This window comes from Pseudophryne corroboree, chromosome 4 (assembly GCF_028390025.1).
Source record: "Pseudophryne corroboree isolate aPseCor3 chromosome 4, aPseCor3.hap2, whole genome shotgun sequence".
NCBI lineage: Eukaryota > Metazoa > Chordata > Amphibia > Anura > Myobatrachidae > Pseudophryne > Pseudophryne corroboree.
The window spans coordinates 598,182,991-598,205,861 of record NC_086447.1 but is presented as its reverse complement, the minus strand read 5'-3'; the positions used below and the strand labels follow the sequence as shown (position 1 = coordinate 598,205,861).

General features: G+C 44.1%; 1 protein-coding gene across 1 annotated transcript in view; it reads right to left on the bottom strand.

The window, feature by feature from the left end:
- The window catches only part of CAPN9 (calpain 9), a 283,180-nt gene that overhangs the window by 39,683 nt on the left and 220,626 nt on the right, over nt 1-22,871 (bottom strand). The window contains exons 13-15 of the mRNA XM_063917552.1: nt 22,783-22,863; nt 18,928-18,985; nt 13,115-13,179 (exon numbers count right to left, since the gene is read on the bottom strand). Of these exons, the coding sequence (XP_063773622.1) occupies nt 13,115-13,179; nt 18,928-18,985; nt 22,783-22,863 (204 nt within the window). The remainder of the gene's footprint in view (nt 1-13,114; nt 13,180-18,927; nt 18,986-22,782; nt 22,864-22,871) is intronic.

Genomic DNA, 22,871 nt, shown 5'->3' with positions numbered 1-22,871 from the left:
CTCCGCCTCCAATAGAGCATCATATTTTTCATCCTTCACGCCACCCTGGGCCGCACCACAATACCTGCTGCGCTGACCTGGTTGCCTCCTCCCTGCCAGAATGTCGGCAAGTATGGCTTAAGGTCAACATGACAATGGTTGACACATACAAATGGTCTACATGTGTTTTGTGGGTTTTTCATATATTTTCTCAACTCAATCTGCTAGACTTACTGTACTATCCACATGGACATCTCTTGTAAATAGTAACCCTGCCCGACGTGTGGCAAGTGAAGCGAGCCGGTGAGGGCAGATATTTGAACTGATGGTGGTCATATTTCATGCAATATACAGGATTTGGGGGAAAAAGCATGTCAAACTTTTTTGTGGCGACCATTGTCATGCCGTCCTTTTGTATCTGTTGAACCTTTTGTACCTGCCAACCTTATACATGTCGACCATTCAAGAGGCTCCTATCTCCTACAGACACCCCCTGCTGCATGTGCATCTTACTGACAGAATTCCATACCCGCTTTCTTGCGGCTGTGCAATTCCTTACAATCATGAATCAGGCCCAATGAGCAGGATAGAGCAGCGAGGTCGGGCAGTGTGGGGGTGTGACGCGTCATGTGGGGTGAGGTGGAGGTGTGAAAATACAAAGCAGGTGGTACATGAAGCCAGTAGCGGCTCTTGCCACGGGCAAGCAGGACTTTTGCCCGGGGCGCCGCTGTCCCGGGGGCGCTGCCGCCATGGCAAGAGCCGCTACTAACTTGGATGGCGGCGGCTGTGGTTTTGAAAAGGTCCTCTCCGCAAAGGGAATCTAGATGCGCAGTGAGGTAGCGTCTAGTTTCCCTTTGCGGAGAGGACCTTTCTGTGCAGCGCTATGGGAGAGACGTCATGACGTCTCTCCCATAGCTGAGAGGAGCGGCGCCGGAGACAGAGTGCACTGGTCGGGAACAGGAACGGGGCTGGTAAGTATTTTTTTTTTTTACTAGGTGCACAGCTACTTTTGGGCACTACTAATGGAGGCACAGCTGCAGGGGGCATACTAAGGGGGGCACAACTACTTGGGGCACAACTAATGGGGGCACAGCTGCATGGGGCACACTAAGGGGGGCACAACTAATGGGGGCACAACTACTTGGGCCACAACTAATGGGGGAACAGCTGCAGGGGGCACAACTACTGGGGCCACAACTAATGGGGGCACAGCTGCAGGGGGAACACTAAGGGGGGCACAACTACTGGGCCCACAACTAATGGGGGCACAGCTGCAGGGGGCACAACTACTGGGGCCACACAGGAAACTTTCGCCCTGGGTGCCACAAGGTCTAGAACCGGCCCTGCATGAAGCGTCATGGCCGTGATTGCGTCATCATAGCCCATGCTCCCTGCTATACAATGCCGAGATTACCGCAATTATACAGCAAGGAACGTGGCTATGATGACGCGATTCACAAGAATCACGTCATTGGCCGTCCAGACTGCCCACTTTACATGTTAAGCGGGTGGCGAAGATAGAGCTGAAATCGGGAGACTTGCCTATTCTTCTGGGGAGGGGAAGGCCATGGGGATGGCGACACGATTTTCGGGAGCTTCCCAGCTATTCCGGGAGAGTAGGCAAGTATGTCTCAAACTTGATTTAAACCTGATTAATTGTAAGCTACATTAAGATGCATTAGTTCTGGATTAGTTGTCACATTTTAATTGTCTTATTGATTTTATTATTTTCTTTTATATGTCTATATGTTATTAATACATTAAGGGGCTAATTCAGAGTTGGGAACAAATAAATAATAAGCAAGTAACTGTGTACCTGGGCAAAACCATGTTACACTGCAGGTGGGCAAATGTTAAATGTGCTGAGAGCTTCAGATTTGGGAGGGCTGTGTCATAGCTCAAATCTAAAGGCCAGTGTGAAATAAATGTATTTACTCCATTGCATTGTAGCATGACTTGCTTTACTTTGCTTTGTTGCCAACTCTGAATCAGCCCCTATGGGCCGATTCAGAGTTACAGTGTTGATTCAAATCTAAAGGCCAGTGTGAAATAAATGTATTTACTCCATTGCATTGTAGCATGACTTGCTTTACTTTGCTTTGTTGCCAACTCTGAATCAGCCCCTATGGGCCGATTCAGAGTTACAGTGTTGATTCAGATGCACAGCCTCTAAAATGTATTAGAAATGTATTGGGCGTTCCTGGGTGGTGACTGAGAGGTGACAGGGAGGTGACCATTTACAAACACAGAGAGATACCATCTTATAGGAATGTTGGGGCCAGGGCCGGCGCTACCATTAGGCAGCTTTAGGCAGCTGCCTATGAGCGCCGGCCACTAGAGGGCGGCATGCCCCTCCTGAATTAGTTTAACCTAAAAATCATGTTGCGCAGGGCTGGCTAGCGGCGGCCCCAGTGCGGGTCTAACCAGCCGCAGCCATCACTATTAGTCATCCCCGGCCAGGGTGAACTGTGGCTGCCGTGCCCCCTCTGCTGACAGACCCCGGCAACAAGCAGGAGTAGCAGCGCGATGCTGCTGTGTCCTAAATCCGGGCAGACAGCAGCATCGTCCTCTCCCTCCAACCCCTGCAGCCGTAGGCAGGGAGGTTCGATCGCTGCCCCCAGCCTTCCATGCTCCCTCACCTGTCGCCGTTTGCCACAAGCTGCTGGCCGCCCTACTGCTTCTGGGCTGGCTCCCTTGTATTTGCCTGACCGCGGCCGGCTCCACCTCCTGGAACCACACATACAGTATATGACAGTCCCAGCCACAGTCAGCAAAAAATGTATGTGAAATCATGTATTGTCATCTTACTCTAATACTACATAAGGGTTAATAGGTATAATTTTTCTAGAGGGGGGAGGTCGGTACAACGGAAGTTAGGGGTGGGGATAATTAACTGAAAACATATATGCTATAAATTTAATTTATATATATATATATATATATAGAGTAACAGAAGGGCGGCACTCGGAGACTCGTTTTTAACAAATAAAGTGCAGTGACTTTATTGTGAACATCAACGTTTCGGGGTCTGCGCCCCGTCGTTGATGTTCACAATAAAGTCACTGCACTTTATTTGTTAAAAACGAGTCTCCGAGTGCCGCCCTTCTGTTACTCTATTTGTCTGGGCTATCACCTAGAGGGAGGGTACCGGTAGCAAGCTATATTCAGAAAGACGTCTGAGTGCCGGGTCGTACTGTATTTTATATATATATATATATATATATATATATATATAGGGCGTGGTTACCTGCTGTGGATGTTGTGACGTCACCCACTGGGTCCAGGGAGGGGGGAGGGGCGAGACAGAGCGAGACGGAGCACAACAGTGACAGTGTCTATTTCATTGAGCTTGGATCTCTAAACCTAAATGTATGTGGATATTATTCAGTTTTTTTATAAAGTGATTACTTTTAACTAACCAGTGCGCTCTCCTGATTCTTCCTAGTATATATATATATATATATATATATATATATATATATATATAAAATCAGAGGAATAAAGAGGCGGCACTCGGAGACTTGTAAATTCAGAGTGTATTCACAGCAAGTGACATCAACGTTTCGGGGACCAATTCCCCTTCGTCAGGATAAAGTGACAGTGCATCAAAACAGTTTAAATAGCATAACCCATTACTCACCCCATGTGCACATGTATTCAATCATCTGATTGTTGCCAGCTGGCCACCCGTCGGAGCCTCCGCTCCGTGCTTCCGCCCTCGTCAGCGTGGACCGGAAGTGACGTCGCGGGACCCCTCCGTTGTGTCCATGGCAACACTATGTGCAAAACAAATACATCATCAGTGTAAACAGCGGCTATTCAGACAGCACACCATGACAAATATAACATTATTCATATTAAGTGCTACAGTGTCAAACAACAATAGTGTTAGATGAAACTTACTAAACATATTCTTATATTATAAAATATTGTGAAACCTTACAGTTATGTCATCGTGAGATTCCTATTAAAAACAATGGTGCATCGCAGATAACCCTGCCGTTCGAAATGCCTTCTTGTGTTGTCCATCAGGCACACTTTGTCTCAGGCTTCAATTAACCCTTTAACTTTTATGCTGCTATTAGGGCCTAATGAACAGCTTGTCCAGACTGGCAGTCCTCACTCACAGTCACTGCCCTATTAATGGACCTATCACCAAGCCATAGAGATGGATGAAAAATAAATTTAAACAAACGGCACTTATTAGTGTTAGCGGCCCGGCTGATGAGGTTTTTTTTAAATAAAGTTAATTAAGCCCAAATTATCGTTGAGCCCGTTAGGTTTTAACGTGTTCAGCCTATGGATCCACATGGATTCAAGTTGTAGGAGCCTTTTGCCCCTATTGCCCCCCCGCACTGACTCTGGGACATGGTCTATAATACGATGTTTGAGGGTGGCCATACTGTGACGGTGTTCCACAAAGTGCTTTGCAACAGGCTGGTCACCCCCTCCTGTGACCAACGCATTTCTAATGGCCAGCCTGTGCTGTGCCATCCTCACCTTGAATTGGCACTCTGTTTTGCCTATGTAGTAGCGCCCACAAGGGCATATAATGGCGTATATCACAAATTTTGAGCTACAGGTTAATGGCCATTTGATTTTAAAGCTCTTCCCTGAGCAGGGGTGGGCAATAGAATCCCCAGGTGACATGTATGTGCACGTAGTGCACCCAGTGCATTTGAAACATCCATTTTTTCTTGTCATAAAGTGGGTGGGTTTTGTTTTAAATTTGGACATATCGGTTTTCACTAAATGATCCTTGATACTCCTACCCTTTGTATAACTGGACATAACTCGTGTCCCCCTAAATACTTCCAGATCTGGGTCACTTGCAACTATCGGCCAAAGGGCCCGTAGCTTCTGTTGTACTTGCCTACTGTTGGTTTTATATTCACATGCCCACGGGATGGTTTTGGACATGTCCTTGGAATTACTTGGTGTAAATAGGTCATTCCTCTTAGCCGCAGTAGCTTTAGTGCGAGCTGCAGAGAGTAATTTCTGAGGATACCCTCTCTCTCGGAACCTGTGTTCCATCTCATCAAGTTGGACATCTCTTATTTGAATCTGGCTATTGGTTCTGCACACTCTGAGAAACTGTGAGTTACACCAAGTAATTCCAAGGACATGTCCAAAACCATCCCGTGGGCATGTGAATATAAAACCAACAGTAGGCAAGTACAACAGAAGCTACGGGCCCTTTGGCCGATAGTTGCAAGTGACCCAGATCTGGAAGTATTTAGGGGGACACGAGTTATGTCTAGTTATACAAAGGGTAGGAGTATCAAGGATCATTTAGTGAAAACCGATATGTCCAAATTTAAAACAAAACCCACCCACTTTATGACAAGAAAAAATGGATGTTTCAAATGCACTGGGTGCACTACGTGCACATACATGTCACCTGGGGATTCTATTGCCCACCCCTGCTCAGGGAAGAGCTTTAAAATCAAATGGCCATTAACCTGTAGCTCAAAATTTGTGATATACGCCATTATATGCCCTTGTGGGCGCTACTACATAGACAAAACAGAGTGCCAATTCAAGGTGAGGATGGCACAGCACAGGCTGGCCATTAGAAATGCGTTGGTCACAGGAGGGGGTGACCAGCCTGTTGCAAAGCACTTTGTGGAACACCGTCACAGTATGGCCACCCTCAAACATCGTATTATAGACCATGTCCCAGAGTCAGTGCGGGGGGGCAATAGGGGCAAAAGGCTCCTACAACTTGAATCCATGTGGATCCATAGGCTGAACACGTTAAAACCTAACGGGCTCAACGATAATTTGGGCTTAATTAACTTTATTTAAAAAAAACCTCATCAGCCGGGCCGCTAACACTAATAAGTGCCGTTTGTTTAAATTTATTTTTCATCCATCTCTATGGCTTGGTGATAGGTCCATTAATAGGGCAGTGACTGTGAGTGAGGACTGCCTGTCTGGACAAGCTGTTCATTAGGCCCTAATATCAGCATAAAAGTTAAAGGGTTAATTGAAGCCTGAGACAAAGTGTGCCTGATGGACAACACAAGAAGGCATTTCGAACGGCAGGGTTATCTGCGATGCACCATTGTTTTTAATAGGAATCTCACGATGACATAACTGTAAGGTTTCACAATATTTTATAATATAAGAATATGTTTAGTAAGTTTTATCTAACACTATTGTTGTTTGACACTGTAGCACTTAATATGAATAATGTTATATTTGTCATGGTGTGCTGTCTGAATAGCCGCTGTTTACACTGATGATGTATTTGTTTTGCACATAGTGTTGCCATGGACACAACGGAGGGGTCCCGCGACGTCACTTCCGGTCCACGCTGACGAGGGCGGAAGCACGGAGCGAAGGCTCCGACGGGTGGCCAGCTGGCAACAATCAGATGATTGAATACATGTGCACATGGGGTGAGTAATGGGTTATGCTATTTAAACTGTTTTGATGCACTGCCACTTTATCCTGACGAAGGGGAATTGGTCCCCGAAACGTTGATGTCACTTGCTGTGAATACACTCTGAATTTACAAGTCTCCGAGTGCCGCCTCTTTATTCCTCTGATTATACATACCGGAGGGGTACCTTCGGATGGGGAAGGCACAGGAGCAAGCCATATGCCGCTGTGGATTTAGTGAGTGCCGGGGTTAATGCACAAGAATATATATATATATATATATATATATATACAGCTGCTCGGCTCCGGCACTCCTGCTGTACACAGCTTGCTCAGGTGCCTTCCCTGTGGGACATGCCCACATACATGTAGAGATTGTTTTGGAGGAGGCACTCAAAGACTTACACAAATGGTGAAAAAACATCCACGTGTGGATGTTGTTTTAATGCGTGTTACGTTTCGGGGACGTATCCCCTTCCTCAGACAGTGAAATAGTGCAATAGTACAGATATAAATACATATACTAATCAGTGCCACTTACCCCCCTTCCATGACTCTCAGCTGTGTGCCTCGCGGTGTTCCAGACCTGTCAACCAAAAGCACCAAGCAACTTTCTGAGTAGAAAGAACGGATGCTTTAAATGCCTAGGATGCATAACATGTTCCTTCATGCTGACAGGTGATACCATACCACACCCACAGACTGGCCAGAGGCTTAAAATCAGGTGGCCACTAACGTGCACCACAAAATATGTGGTGTACGTTATAGTATGCCCTTGTGGGTTATACTATGTCGGAAAGACAGAATGCCAATTAAAAGTGAGACTTACACAACATTGTTCGGCCATACGGGCAGCAATAGAATCCGGTAAAAGTGATCAACCGGTTGCCCGTCACTTTGCTATCTTGCGACATAATCTTGCCAGCCTTAGATACAAGGCGGTAGATCATGTCCCTCCCTCCATACGTGGGGGTGACAGGGGCAAGAAATTGCTCCAACTCGAATCCAAATGGATTTTTAGACTAGATAGCTTGGATCCAAGGGGACTCAATGAAAATATGGGGCTTATTAATTTCCTATAGAAGTGGTAAACGTAAGATCCGTTAAAAATAAACTGTAGCCGATATACTCCTGTATTTTCAATTTATATTAGTAGAATCCACCATATTGGTTGACTTTAAATCCCCTTCTGTGTTTGGCAATAACGACATTCAGAATTATAATGTACAGCGGCACTCAGAATCAAGTATTAAAAGTAAAATATCATACGACAAAAATTAGGTGTAAGATAATTGGTAAAAGTACTATACTTTTATGGCTATGCCATATGGCAAGTTTGAGTATTAGGTGGTCCGTTGCAGCTTTCACACGTACACATTGCACATTTTTTTATTTTTTTCGTTTTTATAGTAGACATACTCCAGCCCATATTGGGCGCAATTGTATCTTGTATGTCTAAAGTATTTTATGTCAACACGTAGAATTGTGTTTCACTATGTGTCTCATGTTTATCTAGTATTTAGATGTTATGAATGTGCATTTACGTATTTGTTTCCTTCATGACAGTAAGCTGTGCGTTGTCATGGTAACCGGCTGACCCGATGACGCTACTTCCTGTGCTCGGGTAACGGAGAAACCGGAAGTGCGGGACATGGGAGGTCTGGAACACCGTGAGGCACACAGCTGAGAGTCATGGAAGGGGGGTAAGTGGCACTGATTAGTATATGTATTTATATCTGTACTATTGCACTATTTCACTGTCTGAGGAAGGGGATACGTCCCCGAAACGTAACACGCATTAAAACAACATCCACACGTGGATGTTTTTTCACCATTTGTGTAAGTCTTTGAGTGCCGCCTCCAAAACAATCTCTATATATATATATATATATACTCAAGATCAGAATGTGGGACCCCCTGGGCTATCAGTTTCACTATCCATGTAGATATGTAATGGGAATACCAGATTCTGAACTAGAGAATATATATATATATATATATATATAGTATCCATATGCGGCGGCACTCAGAATAAAACACACCAGGCAGGTTTAGTTACCGTTTCAATGCTCAATAGGTTGCATTTTCGTCAGGGTGCAGAACGTTCTGCACCCTGACGAAAATGCAACCTATTGAGCATTGAGACGTTGGTAACTAAACCTTCCTGGTCTGTTTTATTCTGAGTGCCACTGCATATGGAAACTACATTATGCTACACACATTGATGCAGCATGGATTGGAGGGCACCAGCTATTGACTGCTTTAACTAACTGTTTATGCTTTGAGGGGTGCCGCTTTACAAATATATATATATATATATATATATATATATATATATACACAATGGAAAAAAAATTGCGCCACTTGGTGGTAAATCCCTGAAGATAGTTTTAAATAGAAAAATATTGAGGGGTTCTAAGCGACCAACGGTGTTTATACAGCTACTTAAAAGAATAGTACCCAGTGTATAAAAAATATATTATTATAATCACAGGAGCCAATAAAAAAGAAAAAATAATAAAAAAAATTCTAAAAATATTCACATCTGACATATACCAAAATAATTGGTTTCATAGGAACACAAAAAATAAATAAATACAAGATATACAAAGTATTAGGATAAAAGCGCATAAATATAGATAAAAGATATGTATATATCTTATCTTAGATAGAGGTCATCAAGGGTTAGCCCAACGCATTTCGTCTATGATAGACTTTGATTTACTTTTTTTTTTTTACATTTTGTATAAACAGGAAAGGGGATACAGGACACAAAATCAATAAGTATATATATATATATACTTGAAGGGGTGTAACTAGCATTTACAACTATAATTAAAGAAAGAAACATAATAGGCACTCACTTTTCATGAAATGGATATACTGTATTATAAAAAGATTGGATATATATAATATATTTGCATTTTTGCTCCAGTACAGGCACACATTTGTGTTTTATGTGCCAGCTGTTTATAGGTGGTGCACTGGACAGTACACACAACCATGTGAGAGACAACAACACCATTATTTTGAATCGGGAGCCATCTGCGAGCCGGACCGGCAGCCAATTATAATGTGGCATAATGTGTTTGGGGCATTACTGTAGTGTGGCATAATGTTATAAGGGGCATTCCAGTGTGTGTCATAATCTATAAGTGGCACTACTGTGTGGCAAAATGTATAAGGAGCATTACTGTGTGGCATAATGTATAGTGGGCATTACTGTGTGGAATAATGTATAGGGAGCATTACTTTATGGCATATTGTGTTATAAGGGGCACTATTACTGTGTGGCAGGGCCGTTTCTTGGGGCAGGCGAGCAGTGCAACCGCACTGGGCGCCCACCGCGGCACTAACTGTGGCTCCCTGCTTCCCCCTCCTATTTCTCCCCGAGTAACCCGCTGGGGGGGGGGCGGAGTTTCACGGAATGACGCGGTTGCGTCGTTACGTCACTACGCAACCCCGTCACTCCGCAAAACTTCCCCCCCCCCGAGCGGAGTACAGAGGGGGATCCAAGTTAGGCATAGGGAAAGGCCGGCATGAGGAGCGACTGGTGAGGCGGGCCGAAGAGCGGTAATCGCCTCTGTAAGTATTCTCTCTCTCTCAATGTGTAAAATGGGGACACCTGCCGTAATGTGTGAAATGGGGACTCTTGCCTGCCGTAGTGTGGGGATTTAATGTATCAAGGGCATTGTGGTGTGTGGCATAATATGGTGCAGGGGGCATTACTGTGTGGAGCTTAATATGGCAGAATTTTTTTTTCCTGTGGTGGTCGTGATCTGTTGGAGCAGGGTCAAAAACTGGATTGTGAGGTAGTCTTTTCAGATGAGGCCATGTCCATTTAAATGAGGCCACACCCATTTAGACGAGGCCACGCCCCCTTGGCAGGTGCACGCGCAAGTTTTTTTTTTCTATCTAGGTGTGTGTGGGGGGTGGGCACATTTTTTTATGTCATGGGGGGCGCATTTTTAAATCTCGCACTGGGAGCTAAATTGGCTAGAAACAGCCCTGCTGTGTGGCATAATGTGTATAAGGAGTACTACTGTGTGGCAGGATGTGAATGGACTCTACTGTGTGGTTTAATGGAAATGGGCTCTACTGTGATGTAACGTGAATAGGAGGCACGACTATGTGACGCAACATCAATAAGAGGCACTACTGTAAAAGTAACGTGAATAAGGAGGAGGGTTGGTTGGGTTCAGTTTTGCCTAGGGTGCTGAGAAACCTTGCACCGGCCCTGGTTGGGGCATATCACTGAAAGTGGTGGCATACACAGAGGCTTAATTGTTCTTATTGAAGCCATACTCAGATGGAGAATCTGCACCTAGCATAGGGCTGGTGCATGTTTTGATGATGTGACTGATGGTAACACACCAAGTGGTGTTTGAGCATCTAAAGACACTGAAAGTGAGCGTCTTGGGGCCTAATTCAGACCTGATCACTAGCAAGTGATTTTTGCACTGCTGCGATCAGAGGAGTGTATTTTAGCTGTGCAAGTGTGTGAACGCATGTGTAGCAGAGCTGTACAAACAGATTTTGTGCAGTCTCTGCGCACCCCAGAACCTACTCAGCCACTGCGATCGCATCAGCCTGTCCGGGACCGGAATTGATGTCAGGAACCTGCGTTTTTCCAGACACTCCCTGAAAACGGTTAGCTGCCACCCACAAATGCCTTCTTCCTGTCAATCTCCTTGCGATCGCCTATGCAAACGGATCTGTCGCACAAACCCATTGCTGAACGGCGATCCGCTTTGAACCCATGCAATGCGCCTGCGCATTGCGGAGCATACGCATGCGCAGTTTGGACCTGATCGCCCACTGTGCGAAAACGCACAGCAGCGATCAGATCTCAATTACCCCCTTGGTCCTTCACACTGGGACGCAAGGCTGTACACAAGAGAAGCATATTAGCATAAAGGTAGATGCACTACTGTGGCAAAACACATACAAACAGCTGCCACTGCGCCCGACACAGAATCAGGCCTTAAGTGCTGAAATAGATTGGTGTCATTTTCTAACAGTGCTCACTGTTTCATTTCTTTGCTACACATACTGTAGGGGAAACAGCAACATCTATTTTAGGTCTATAACACAACTATTGATTTTACATTTTTATTATTGCTTATAATAATTACACCTGACTTATTTTGCTGTCTTTTGTATAACTTCATATAGTTTCTGAGGTTGAGAAAAGACAATTTGTCCATCGAGTTCAGCCTGTTAGTGGTCTCTTACACTGAACTATTTTTAAGAGTACTGTAATTTTAACTGTGGTGAGTGTTTAGCTGTAAACTAAAATATTCTGTTTTTTTATTACTATAGTACATGATTTACCCACCATAACCCTGTATATCTTTATCCATCAGGATTTTATCAAGCCGATTTTTAAAAATAGTGACTGAGTCCGCCATTACTACACTCTCAGGCAAGGAGTTCCATATATGTATTGTCCTTACTGTGAAGAAACCTTTCCGTCTTTGTGCAACATCTCCTCTCCTCCAATCTAAGCGGGTGTCCACGTATCCTTTGTAATGATCTTACGAAAAACAAATCCTCCACATGCTCTGTGTATTGACCCCTTATATACGTGTAAATGTTAATCATGTCCCCTCTTAATCTCCTTTTTTCCAATGTAAACTTGCCTATCATAGCAATCCCCTTTATCAATTTGGGGGGTAATTCCAAGTTGATCGCAGCAGGATTTTTTTTTTAGCAATTGGGCAAAACCATGTGCACTGCAGGGGAGGCAGATATAACATGTGCAGAAAGAGTTAGATTTGGGTGTTTTTTTTTGTTTCTGTGCAGGGTAAATACTGGCTGCTTTATTTTTACACTGCAAATTAGATTGCAGATTGAACACACCCCATCCAAATCTAACTCTCTCTGCACATGTTATATCTGCCTCCCCTGCAGTGCACATGGTTTTGCCCAATTGCTAACAAAAATCCTGCTGCGATCAACTTGGAATTACCCCCTAGGTTCACTCAGAATGGATATGGAAATGCTGCTATGTTATGAGATTGATGTATTTTGAAATACATACAGCTCATCATACACAGTCTGCAATTTTTGTGACAAAATGTAAATTTGTACACTTAAGAACCAAAATGCGTAAATTGGCAAATAAGGGCCCTCATTCCGAGTCGTTCGCTCGGTATTTTTCATCGCATCGCAGTGAAATTCCGCTTAGTACGCATGCGCAATATTCGCACTGCGACTGCGCCAAGTAATTTTACAATGGAGATAGTATTTTTACTCACGGCTTTTTCCTCGCTCCGGCGATCGTAGTGTGATTGACAGGAAATGGGTGTTACTGGGCGGAAACACAGCGTTTTCGGGGCGTGTGGATAAAAACGCTACCGTTTCCGGAAAAAACGCAGGAGTGGCCGGAGAAACGGGGGAGTGTCTGGGCGAACGCTGGGTGTGTTTATGACGTCAAACCAGGAACGACAAGCACTGAACTGATCGCAGATGCCGAGTAAGTCTGAAGCTACTCTGAAACTGCTAAGTAGTTTGTAATCGCAATATTGCGAATACATCGGTCGCAATTTTAAGAAGCTAAGATACACTCCCAGTAGGCGTAGGCTTAGCCTGAGCAACTCTGCTAAATTCGCCTTGCGAGCGATCAACTCGGAATGAGGGCCAATATTCTATCTCCATAACCCCTGTAAATCACCATTACTAACCACTGTTTTCTTTCCTCCTGTTTCCCTTTCTCCATATTAACATATGTATAATTAAAGGATACATCCATAAGAGCGATTATGTTTATGCATGACAGAAGGCTCAGATCCTTAAATTTAATATTCTTTGCTGAAAAAAAACAGAAAAGGTAAAATGTTAAATAAATATGCAATAACAAAATGCTAATATGTAGTAATAATATATAAACATATATACCAGAGGAAGTCCTTGCAGCCAGTGAGGGGAGGTGGCTGCTGGGTGCTATCGTTCTCCCTGCTAATGTCTGTGGGTCACACACACACTGGGGGGAGGGAGGGGGGAGTCACACACTAGGGGGTCTTACAAACACTCACACACACTGCTAATGCAGAAGTGCAGAAGTCTGGATCCTGACAGGCTAGATCAGGCATTCCCAACCACGGTCCTCAAGGCACACTAAGGGGCCCTACACATATCACGATGCGCCGCCGAGGTGCCCGACGGCCGATACGGCCGACGAGCGACCCAACGGCGGGGGGGCAATGACGGGGGGAGTGAAGTTTCTTCACTCCCCCCCGTCACGCGGCTGCATTGAAGTGCAGGCAAATATGGACGAGATCGTCCATATTGGCCTGCATGCACAGCCGACGGGAGACCAACGATGAACGAGCGCGGGGACTCCAGCGGGGACGCGCATCGTTCATCGCTGGAGTCTCCACACTGAAAGATATGAACGAGTTCTCGTTCATTTATGAACGAGATCGTTCATATCTTTCAGAAAATCGGCCAGTGTGTAGGGCCTATAACAGTGCATGTTTTAGTGATATCCAGGCTTCAGCACAGGTGACTTAATTAGTACCTCAGTTATTTTGATTTAACCATCTGTGCTGCAGCCTGGATATCACTAAAACCTGCATTGTTGGTGTGCCTTGAGGACCGCTGTTGGGAATGCCTGGGCTAGAGGAAGACACTGCTTCGGAAGGTGATAAATTAAGGACTAATTAAGCTAATTGGAATTTTCCAATTGCGTAATTAGTCATGGGGGGGAGGGGTTGGGTGCAGCTGTTCCAGAGCAAGCCCATAAATAATAATTTTATTTATATAGTGCTCTTTCTTTAATAAGACTCAAGGCGCTAAGCAGAGAGAATGAACATAGGGGGTCATTCCGAGCTGATCGCTAGCTGCCGTTGTTCGCAGCGATCAGGCTAAAAATCAGCATTTCTGCACATGCGTATGCACGGCAATGCGCACGCGTGACATATGGGTACAAAGGCTTTTGTGGTTGTGCACAGATTCTAGCAAAGTTTTCAGTCGCACTGACGGCCGCAAGAAGATTGACAGGAAGTTTCTGGGTGTTAACTGAACTTTTTCAGAGAGTTTTTGCAAAAACGCAGGCGTGTCTGAAAAAATGCAGGCATGGCTGGGCGTTCACTGGGCGGGTGTATGACGTCAAATCCGGACAGGAATAGGCTGAAGTGATCGCAAGCGCTGAGTAGGTTTTTGCAGATCTCGGGCTACACATGCGTGCGCACTTCTGCTAAGCTAAAATACACTCCCCAGAGGGCGGCGGCATAGCGTTTGCACAGCTGCTAAAACTAGCTAGCGAGCGATCAACTCGGAATGAACCCCTGAGTGTTTTCTGTGTAGGCAAGCTGCTTCAATTTAGGTGACCAGCCTCTTAGACACAGATTAGAATAGGATGACGCTGCGCTCAACCTCTCAAATGTTTTCTAATGTTTGTGCACTCTACTTGGGTTTCAGAGAGTGTTAACTAGCCATGTGAGGTTTACAAAATATATGGCTCAATATGACTAATTTCAAAGGTTTTTTTACTAAACGCAAATGATCAGTATACACATGAGAAATACAGCACAATCTGGAAAAGCAATGTACTAACTATTCATGAGGGAAAATCCAAATACATGTGTACTGCTGTTCGCTTCATATAGAGAAAACAGAAAAAAAAAATTCTTTATGACTGCTGACATACCATAGGGGTACTTGAACCTGAGTATATGTAATTCTGGAGGGTACAATGCTGGTTGACTGAAGTGTGTGTGTGTGTGTGTGTGTGTGTGTGTGTGTGTGTGTGTGTGTGTCATACTTGCCTACTCTCCCAGAATGGCCAGGAGGCCCCCCAGAAGAGCAAGCAAGTCTCACGATTTTTAAGGTCCCCTCCTGCCCAGCCGCTCACATTACTCACAAAGTGGGCGGTCTGGGCAGTCGATGACACCATTCTTGCTGAATCGCATCATCGTAGCCATGCCCCCTGCAGTATAATGCCACTAATATCAGCATTACAGAGCGGGTTCATGGCTTAAATGATGCAATGCAGTAACCACGCCCCGTTCTGTGTCCGCCGCATCATAGCCCTGCCCCGCCCCCCTGCTGAGCTGACCTAGCTGCTCTCATGGAGAGAGCAGCCAGGATGTCAGCAAGTATGGTGTGTGTGTGTGGCCCACTAATCCTTGAAAATGTTAATATGAATGTACTATTTGTGGTATGCAAAGTTTCTTTGAGGTGTAATGCTTCCTTGTCTGATTCTGTTAGTGCCATGCATTCTACCTCGGTGGTGGACAGGGCTACAATGGGTTACTTTCCACTTGACTGGCTTACTGTTACACCTGCTAATAGAAATATATATATCCCTTATAGGAATGACATTCAAATTCATCTGTTCCCCAATCAGCATCACAGAATGATTCAGTGCAGAATTGTAAGGATTGGCAAATTATAACTTTAAGGAAGTTGGAACCTTTCAGGTATCTGAAGATTCTCTTAACTACTATCCAATGTTGTTTCCCAGGATTTGTGGCAAACCTGCCTACTGCGTGTGTGATGTCAGGGCGAGTTCCAACACTTGTGTTCATTAAATGTCCACTAGCATTCAGATAAGGAACTTTTCTCATGCTCTCTATCTCCTCTTTACTTATTGCTGACATGGCTTTGGTTAGTTTGATGCTTTTGTCAATATGTGTATCTATTGGTTTAGCATCTGTAATACTATCCTTGGTGATTATTCCTTCAATGTAGGTTTGCTGATCAATAGATATAACTCCTTTCTCTAGATCCTGTGAGATTCTCAGGCCTAGCAAGTAGTGTGCAGGACCTACAGATGTGTCCTCATACATCTTGCCTCAATACGCCATGTATCGGCAGATGCCTGTGCAACTCCCTTAGCATATTTTTGCTGAAAATGCATATTATTTCTATATGAATAAGATGCACAAACAGACTCTGCTGATTAAAACGATAGTCGGCATGCCCATATTGACTGTGCGTTTGCGGCTGTATCGGCATACGAAATAATGTCGTAAACCAACACAGCAAAATTTGCAAACAGAATATAGCATGCAGCTTATCAATTTAATCAGCTTAAGCTGCTTGTGCATCTAATTTGCATCGTTTTGCGAAGAACTCCAGTGTGATTCACAGAGTTGCTGTAAGGCGGGGAAACACGTCTCAATCTGACCGCTCGGTGTGACTACACTGGCAAGTTATACTGCACTACCTCACGTAACTGGGACTGGACATACCTCCGGAGAAGGCTCGTACTACAGGTTTAAAGCACCAGAGCCGGGAGAGAACGGAAAATACACAACCCGCACTGAGGATGTGGTAAATCACCTGTTTTAAAGTAGCATGGCCATGCTTAACTGCAATTGCACATTTTAAACTCTGCAAAAGAACTATCTTTATTTGCATGCCTAAATAACATCTGCTTATTATAGAAGCTTACACATGAACTGTTTTAAGTTGATTTACATATAAATCCTTTATGCTTGGCAAATTAACCATTTACCTTTTCTCTGCTTGGCAAAATGCAAAACAAACCAACTGACTAAGCACTAACTTGGTAAGAAAGGATCTTTTGCAAAAAATCCTTCAAGCACGGACTATCTGTACTAGAGGACTGGTTGCAACTAGGCTTTTAATATATGTATGCCGCAAGTTAGCCGGGCCAGGAATTATTTTGTTATATCATAAGTATACTAACAGAATGCTGGTTCTCTATGAATACAGGTTGAGTATCCCTTATCCAAAATGCTTGGGACCAGCAATATTTTGGATATCGGATATTTCCGTATTTTGGAATAATTGCATACCATAATGAGATATCATGGTGATGGGACGCTAGTTTAAGCACAGAATGCATCTATGTTTCATATACACCTTATACACACAGTCTGAAAGTAATTTTAGCCAATATTTTTAATAACTTTGTGCATTAAACAAAGTGTGTGTACATTCACACAATTCATTTATGTTTCATATACACCTTATACACACAGCCTGAAGGTCATTTAATCCAATATTTTTAATAACTTTGTGTATTAAATGAAGTTTGTGTACATTGAGCCATCAGAAAACAAAGGTTTCAATATTTCACTCTCACTCAAAAAATTCCGTATTTCGGAATATTCCGTATTTTGGAATATTTGGATATGGGATACTCAACCTGTAATAGTTTGTTTCTGTGATATATGCAGGTAAAGGATGCATTGAGATAGAGAATAATTGCATATGGTGTAGGATTGTTTTGTCAGTGCAATTGGTCCACAGGGGGCTATTTTATGGTTATATATAGTATATATATTTTATAGTAAGTAAAAAGTTAAATAAAAATAAAAACATATTTTAAAATATTCTGTCAGCGCTTTCTAAGTCTTTTCTGGAGGTGTTTGCTTTTTTGAAGGGGGGAGTAGCCCCTTCTATATAGAATAGCTGCTTAGTATTAAAAATGGAGCATTTAACCGGCGCCAGGTGATACTTGGTATCTTTGTGTGTTTTGCGAAGAAGACACATTTTATGGAAAAAGTCATGTGCAAAGACACTCGTGCTACTGAATCACACCACAGCATAGTGCGACTAGAAGGGTTGTTTAATGTACAGGGGGGCTAGATGTAAGTGGACACGTCTATAGATCTTACATCTTCGACTTCTGTCCTAACAGCTGCTTGACATCTGTGATGTGCAGCTCCTGGCCTGCTGATAACAGATCATCCACATACACAACCATAATAAAGAGTCTGTCTTCTATTTGTTTATGGTAAAAAAAATGATCATGGTGAACGCATAAAGTCCATTCCTTGTAATACAGCATCTAATTTGATGTACCAACAATGACCAGTATGTTTAAGACCATGCAAAGCTTTCTTTGAGAAACAGACTTATCTGTCTTGAAAATATCCTCGCAGTAATGCTGTGGAGGTTCCAAGTACTGTATATCTCTTCTGCCAGTTGTCAATTTTAAAAAAAGCTAAGTCAAAGTCTTATTGGTGTAACAGCTGATTGTAAAAGGCAGACATGGCAATGACTAAGTGTAATGTACTGTACCTTGCCACAGGTGAGTAAGTTTCACTGCAGTCAACGCCAGATCTCTGTGTATAACCCTTTCAGACAAGACAAGCTTTATAGAGGGCTATGTCCTGTCTGTATTGCATAACATAACCTGCTGACATGTGTGTATTATTCGTGGTATACACAAGTTAGATAATAGAATATACCACAGGAATTAGCATATGAAGTAGTTACAATAACAGGTAGTGAAGGTGAAGCAGAACATACAGTGGAGTCATGTATGTGTAGTGGCATGCAGGATATCACAGGTCTCCCTGGAGCTGAGTACTACACAGCCGCGTAATAGTGCGGTACTCAAACAGTGACAAGATGGTGCCACGCATGCATAGAAGACATATAGATTGCCAAGTTTGTAAAGGACATTTTGTAGATAGCGCACAAGTGCACACCATTACTAATAGAAAAAAAGCTGGAGGATTTGTAAAGCATAAAGCTGAAAATTGTATTAGCGGATAAAACCCCCCAATATTTTCAAATAAGTAATGTATAATGCCTTTTACAGGTATCTTTTACCATGTGTTATATGGCTGAACTTACTTCTTTGTAGCACAGCATTCAAAATATATTGCAATTCTTTCTCATTCACTTCCATGTCCTATAATTGAAAGATATATATATTTAGCACATTTATATATATATGGATTTGCTTGGATTTACTGTGTTTTACCCAGCATCTTATTGGCTCTCACGTGTTTTGGATAGCCAGTAAGATAACTTGCGACACTTTGGCAAAAAGAACAGAGTAAATCCAAACCTGAACATCTCTAATATATACTGCTTATATACAGTAATATAAGTTATATATATATATATATATATATACACACACGATAGATAGATAGATAGATAGATAGATAGATAGATAGATAGATAGATAGATAGATAGATAGACAGACAGACATTGGCATCATGTGTCTGTATGACTAATTGAATGCTATTCCCTGAGAGATGGTGACTAAATGATAGCTAATGTCATTCTACCCATAAGACTCACAAAAAGCACATTTCCAGAGGATGTGAGAGGAATTAACTATTTGTCCCTCCACCGATATGGCATACTCCACTGTATTCAGTAACAGTGTCTTGTAAGTGTATCCTTAAAATTCTAGAAATAGTTTACATTTTAGATATCTTTGCTTCATCATTACTTCTCCAGTTAAGTTTTCCTACAGATTCAAGTATATTCTGGATGCAGAAGACATTAGCATCCAAAATCGCATTCCAGAATGAGAACACATCAGGTGAAGGTATCACCTGGCACAGGCAGGCAGGGATAGGGACTTCAAAATGATCCCATCCCTGTGATGTGCCGAGTGTGGTGCCAGGGCTGCTGTGCATTCACGGTCAGGCTGACCACCACGCACAGGGACCATTTCTGGTGGAGGGTTCATGGAGAACCCTGCCGGAACTACAGTCGTGATCTGTAGCTCATAGGCTACACCAGGCTATCACAATCTGAAGATTGCTATAGCTGCAGGAGCCAATATTGGTTGGTTGGTACTTTATCATCGTGCAATTTATCACAATGTGATCAAGCCCAGAACTGGTAACAGCAGTTACGCCCACTTCCGGTCAACCTGTGCAGCGCACATGGACCCGGACAATAGACACAACATGAAGGACTGACCTCATCACTCACAAATTACTGGTAATCTTTTTCAATCTCTTTCAGCACTCTCTCATCAGAAAACAGTGTATAGACGCCACCCTGCAATGCCTGTGAGCAACAGGGGGCTGGCTCATCACATTTTCTGACAGCAGAAGTGCGCTTAATCTTTCCTATCAGTGATGCACCCGGGCGCTATCTTCACATTCATGCACAAACCAAATGGCAGATTCTGCTACACATTGGGGTCAATATACATATTGGAGAAAGCATCATCATCAGCGTCCTTATTCTTTCCATATATTCAGCATAAATGTGAGATAAACTATAACAGTACAAAGAAATCATCTACTCTATTTGTGATACAAAGGGGGACTTGCCGCCGAGCAACACTTACTGAATTGCAGTCTTCAAATTAAATTAAATCAGTCATAGATTTCAGACAGTTGAAATGTTACAAAGGTGACTATGAATGCAAAGTAGAGGAATTCTCTAAAAGTTGTTATGAAATAACACATAAAACATACCTCCCAAAATGACCCTTTCCAGGAGGGACAGAATGCTCTACTTCTGGACTTTCCTCTTAATTTAGGATTGCCAGCACCTGTGGTGAAACACCTTTCTTATTCATTAACCTATTCAACACAGGTGGCAGTAATCATAAATTAAGAGAAAAGTCCAGAAGCAGAGCATTGTGTTCCTCCTGGAGAGGGTCATGTTGGGAGGTATGGTATACCATACTTGCCTACCTGACCCTCTCCATGAGGGAGAAAATGCTCTGTTCCTGGACTTTCCTGGTAATGTATGATTGCCATCAGTAGCTGCTCTTGCCATAGGCAAGCAGGACTTTTGCCCGGGGCACCGCTGTCCCAGGGGCGCTGCCGCCATGGCAAGAGCCTCTACTAACTAGGATGGCGGCGGCGGGTTTGAAAAGGTCCTCTCCGCGAAGGGAATCTAGACGCGCAGTGAGGTAGCGTCTACTTTCCCTTTGTGGAGAGGACCTTTCTGTGCAGCGCTATGGGAGAGACGTCATGACGTCTCTCCCATAGATCAGAGGAGCGGCACCGGCGGCGGAGACAGTGCCATGGTCGCGAACAGGAACGGGGCTGGTAAGTATTTTTTATACAACTAATGGGGGCACAGCTGCAGGGGGCACAACTAATGGGGGCACAGCTGCAGGTGCACAGCTGCAGGGGGCACAACTAATGGGGGCACAGCTGCAGGGGGCACAACTAATGGGGGCACAGCTGCAGGGGCACAACTATTGGGGCCACAACTAATGGGGACACAGCTACAGGGGGCACAATTAATGGGGGCACAGCTGCAGGGGGCACAACTAACGGGGGCACAGCTGCAGGGGCACACTACGGGGGGCACAACTACTGGGGGTACAGCTGCAGGGGGCACACTAAGTTGGGCACAACTACTGGGGCCACAACTGCAGGGGGCACAACTGCAGGGGGCACAACTACTGGGGGCATAGCTGCAGGGGGCACAACTATTGGGGCCACAACTTATGGCGGCACAGCTGCAGGGGGTAAAACTGCAGGGGGCACACTAAGGGGGGCACAACTACTGGGGCCAGAACTAATGGGGGCACAGCAGCTACTGGGGGCACAACAGCTACTGGGGGAACAGCTGTAGGGGGCACAACACAGCGACTGTGGGCACAGCTCTACAGGGTGCGCCACGTTACAGGGGGCAAAACTGACCATGCCCCTTTCCTATGAAGCCACACCCCCAATTTTTTGCACACGCCTTCGGCGCGCACTAACCTTATATTGCAGCCTCGGGGGGGAGGGGGGGGGGGCAAAGGAAACTTTCGCCCTGGGTGCCACAAGGTCTAGAACCGGCCCTGATTGCCATCACCTGTGGTGAAACACCTTTCTTATCAATTAGCTAGCTCACCACAGGTGATGGCAATCATACATTACCAGGAAAGTCCAGGAACAGAGCATTTTCTCCCTCATGGAGAGGGTCAGGTAGGCAAGTATGCCCTGCACCCATTAATTGAAATACTTACCCTTTCAGAGTCCCACAATGCAGCAGCATAGGGAAATGGTGTGGCGCCATTTTCCTGGAGATCTGCGCATGCGCTGTAGACTCTGTGCCCAGAGTCTACACAGCACTGCCAGCTAGAGTGGAAGGGGCCCAGCCGGAGCCTGCACGCGGGCATCCTTCTCTCTAGAAATGCCCCTGCCACCAGCACTAAACAATAAAAGGGAATATGCCCAACAGACAAAACTTACATATTGCTGGCACATACAAATTACTGTTATCACTCTCCAGTGTGGACTCACAACCCCTAAGTGCAGCAAGTTATCACTCTCCAAGGCTTGATAAATTTGGGCCAATAATCTGATAACTTTTTTGTATCATTTTATTAAAAGTGATTATAAGATTCATCAGCTTTTTTATTACTCAAATTCACACTACTCATCCTTATGGATGCTGTCCGACCTCTCTGCTCATGAATAGTGAGCTGAAGCTTTCACTAGTGAGTCCCAGCCGGTTGCTTAGTGACTGGGATGGACATGATTATGCACTGCAGCCACCACTATGGTGGTACACTGATTCTCATTACAAACTCCTGTACGGGGCAGTCTTTCATAAAATGACTGTGGTTTAGACAGGCAACGAGGACAGCCTCCTTGCTGTGATAGATTCTGCCTGTTCTGTTTCTCTAGCTATCACTGTTCTGTTAACTAGCGAATACAGTATGTTACTTTATATTCTCTGAAACTAGGAGTTTGACATCTCACCACCAAACGATTGTTTATACTTACTTCTCCAGCAATTTGCTCAAAAAATGTACGAAATTGTTTTTCTTCCTCAGTTTCTTTATGTGGAGGATTTGGTTTTGGTGGCTGTAAAA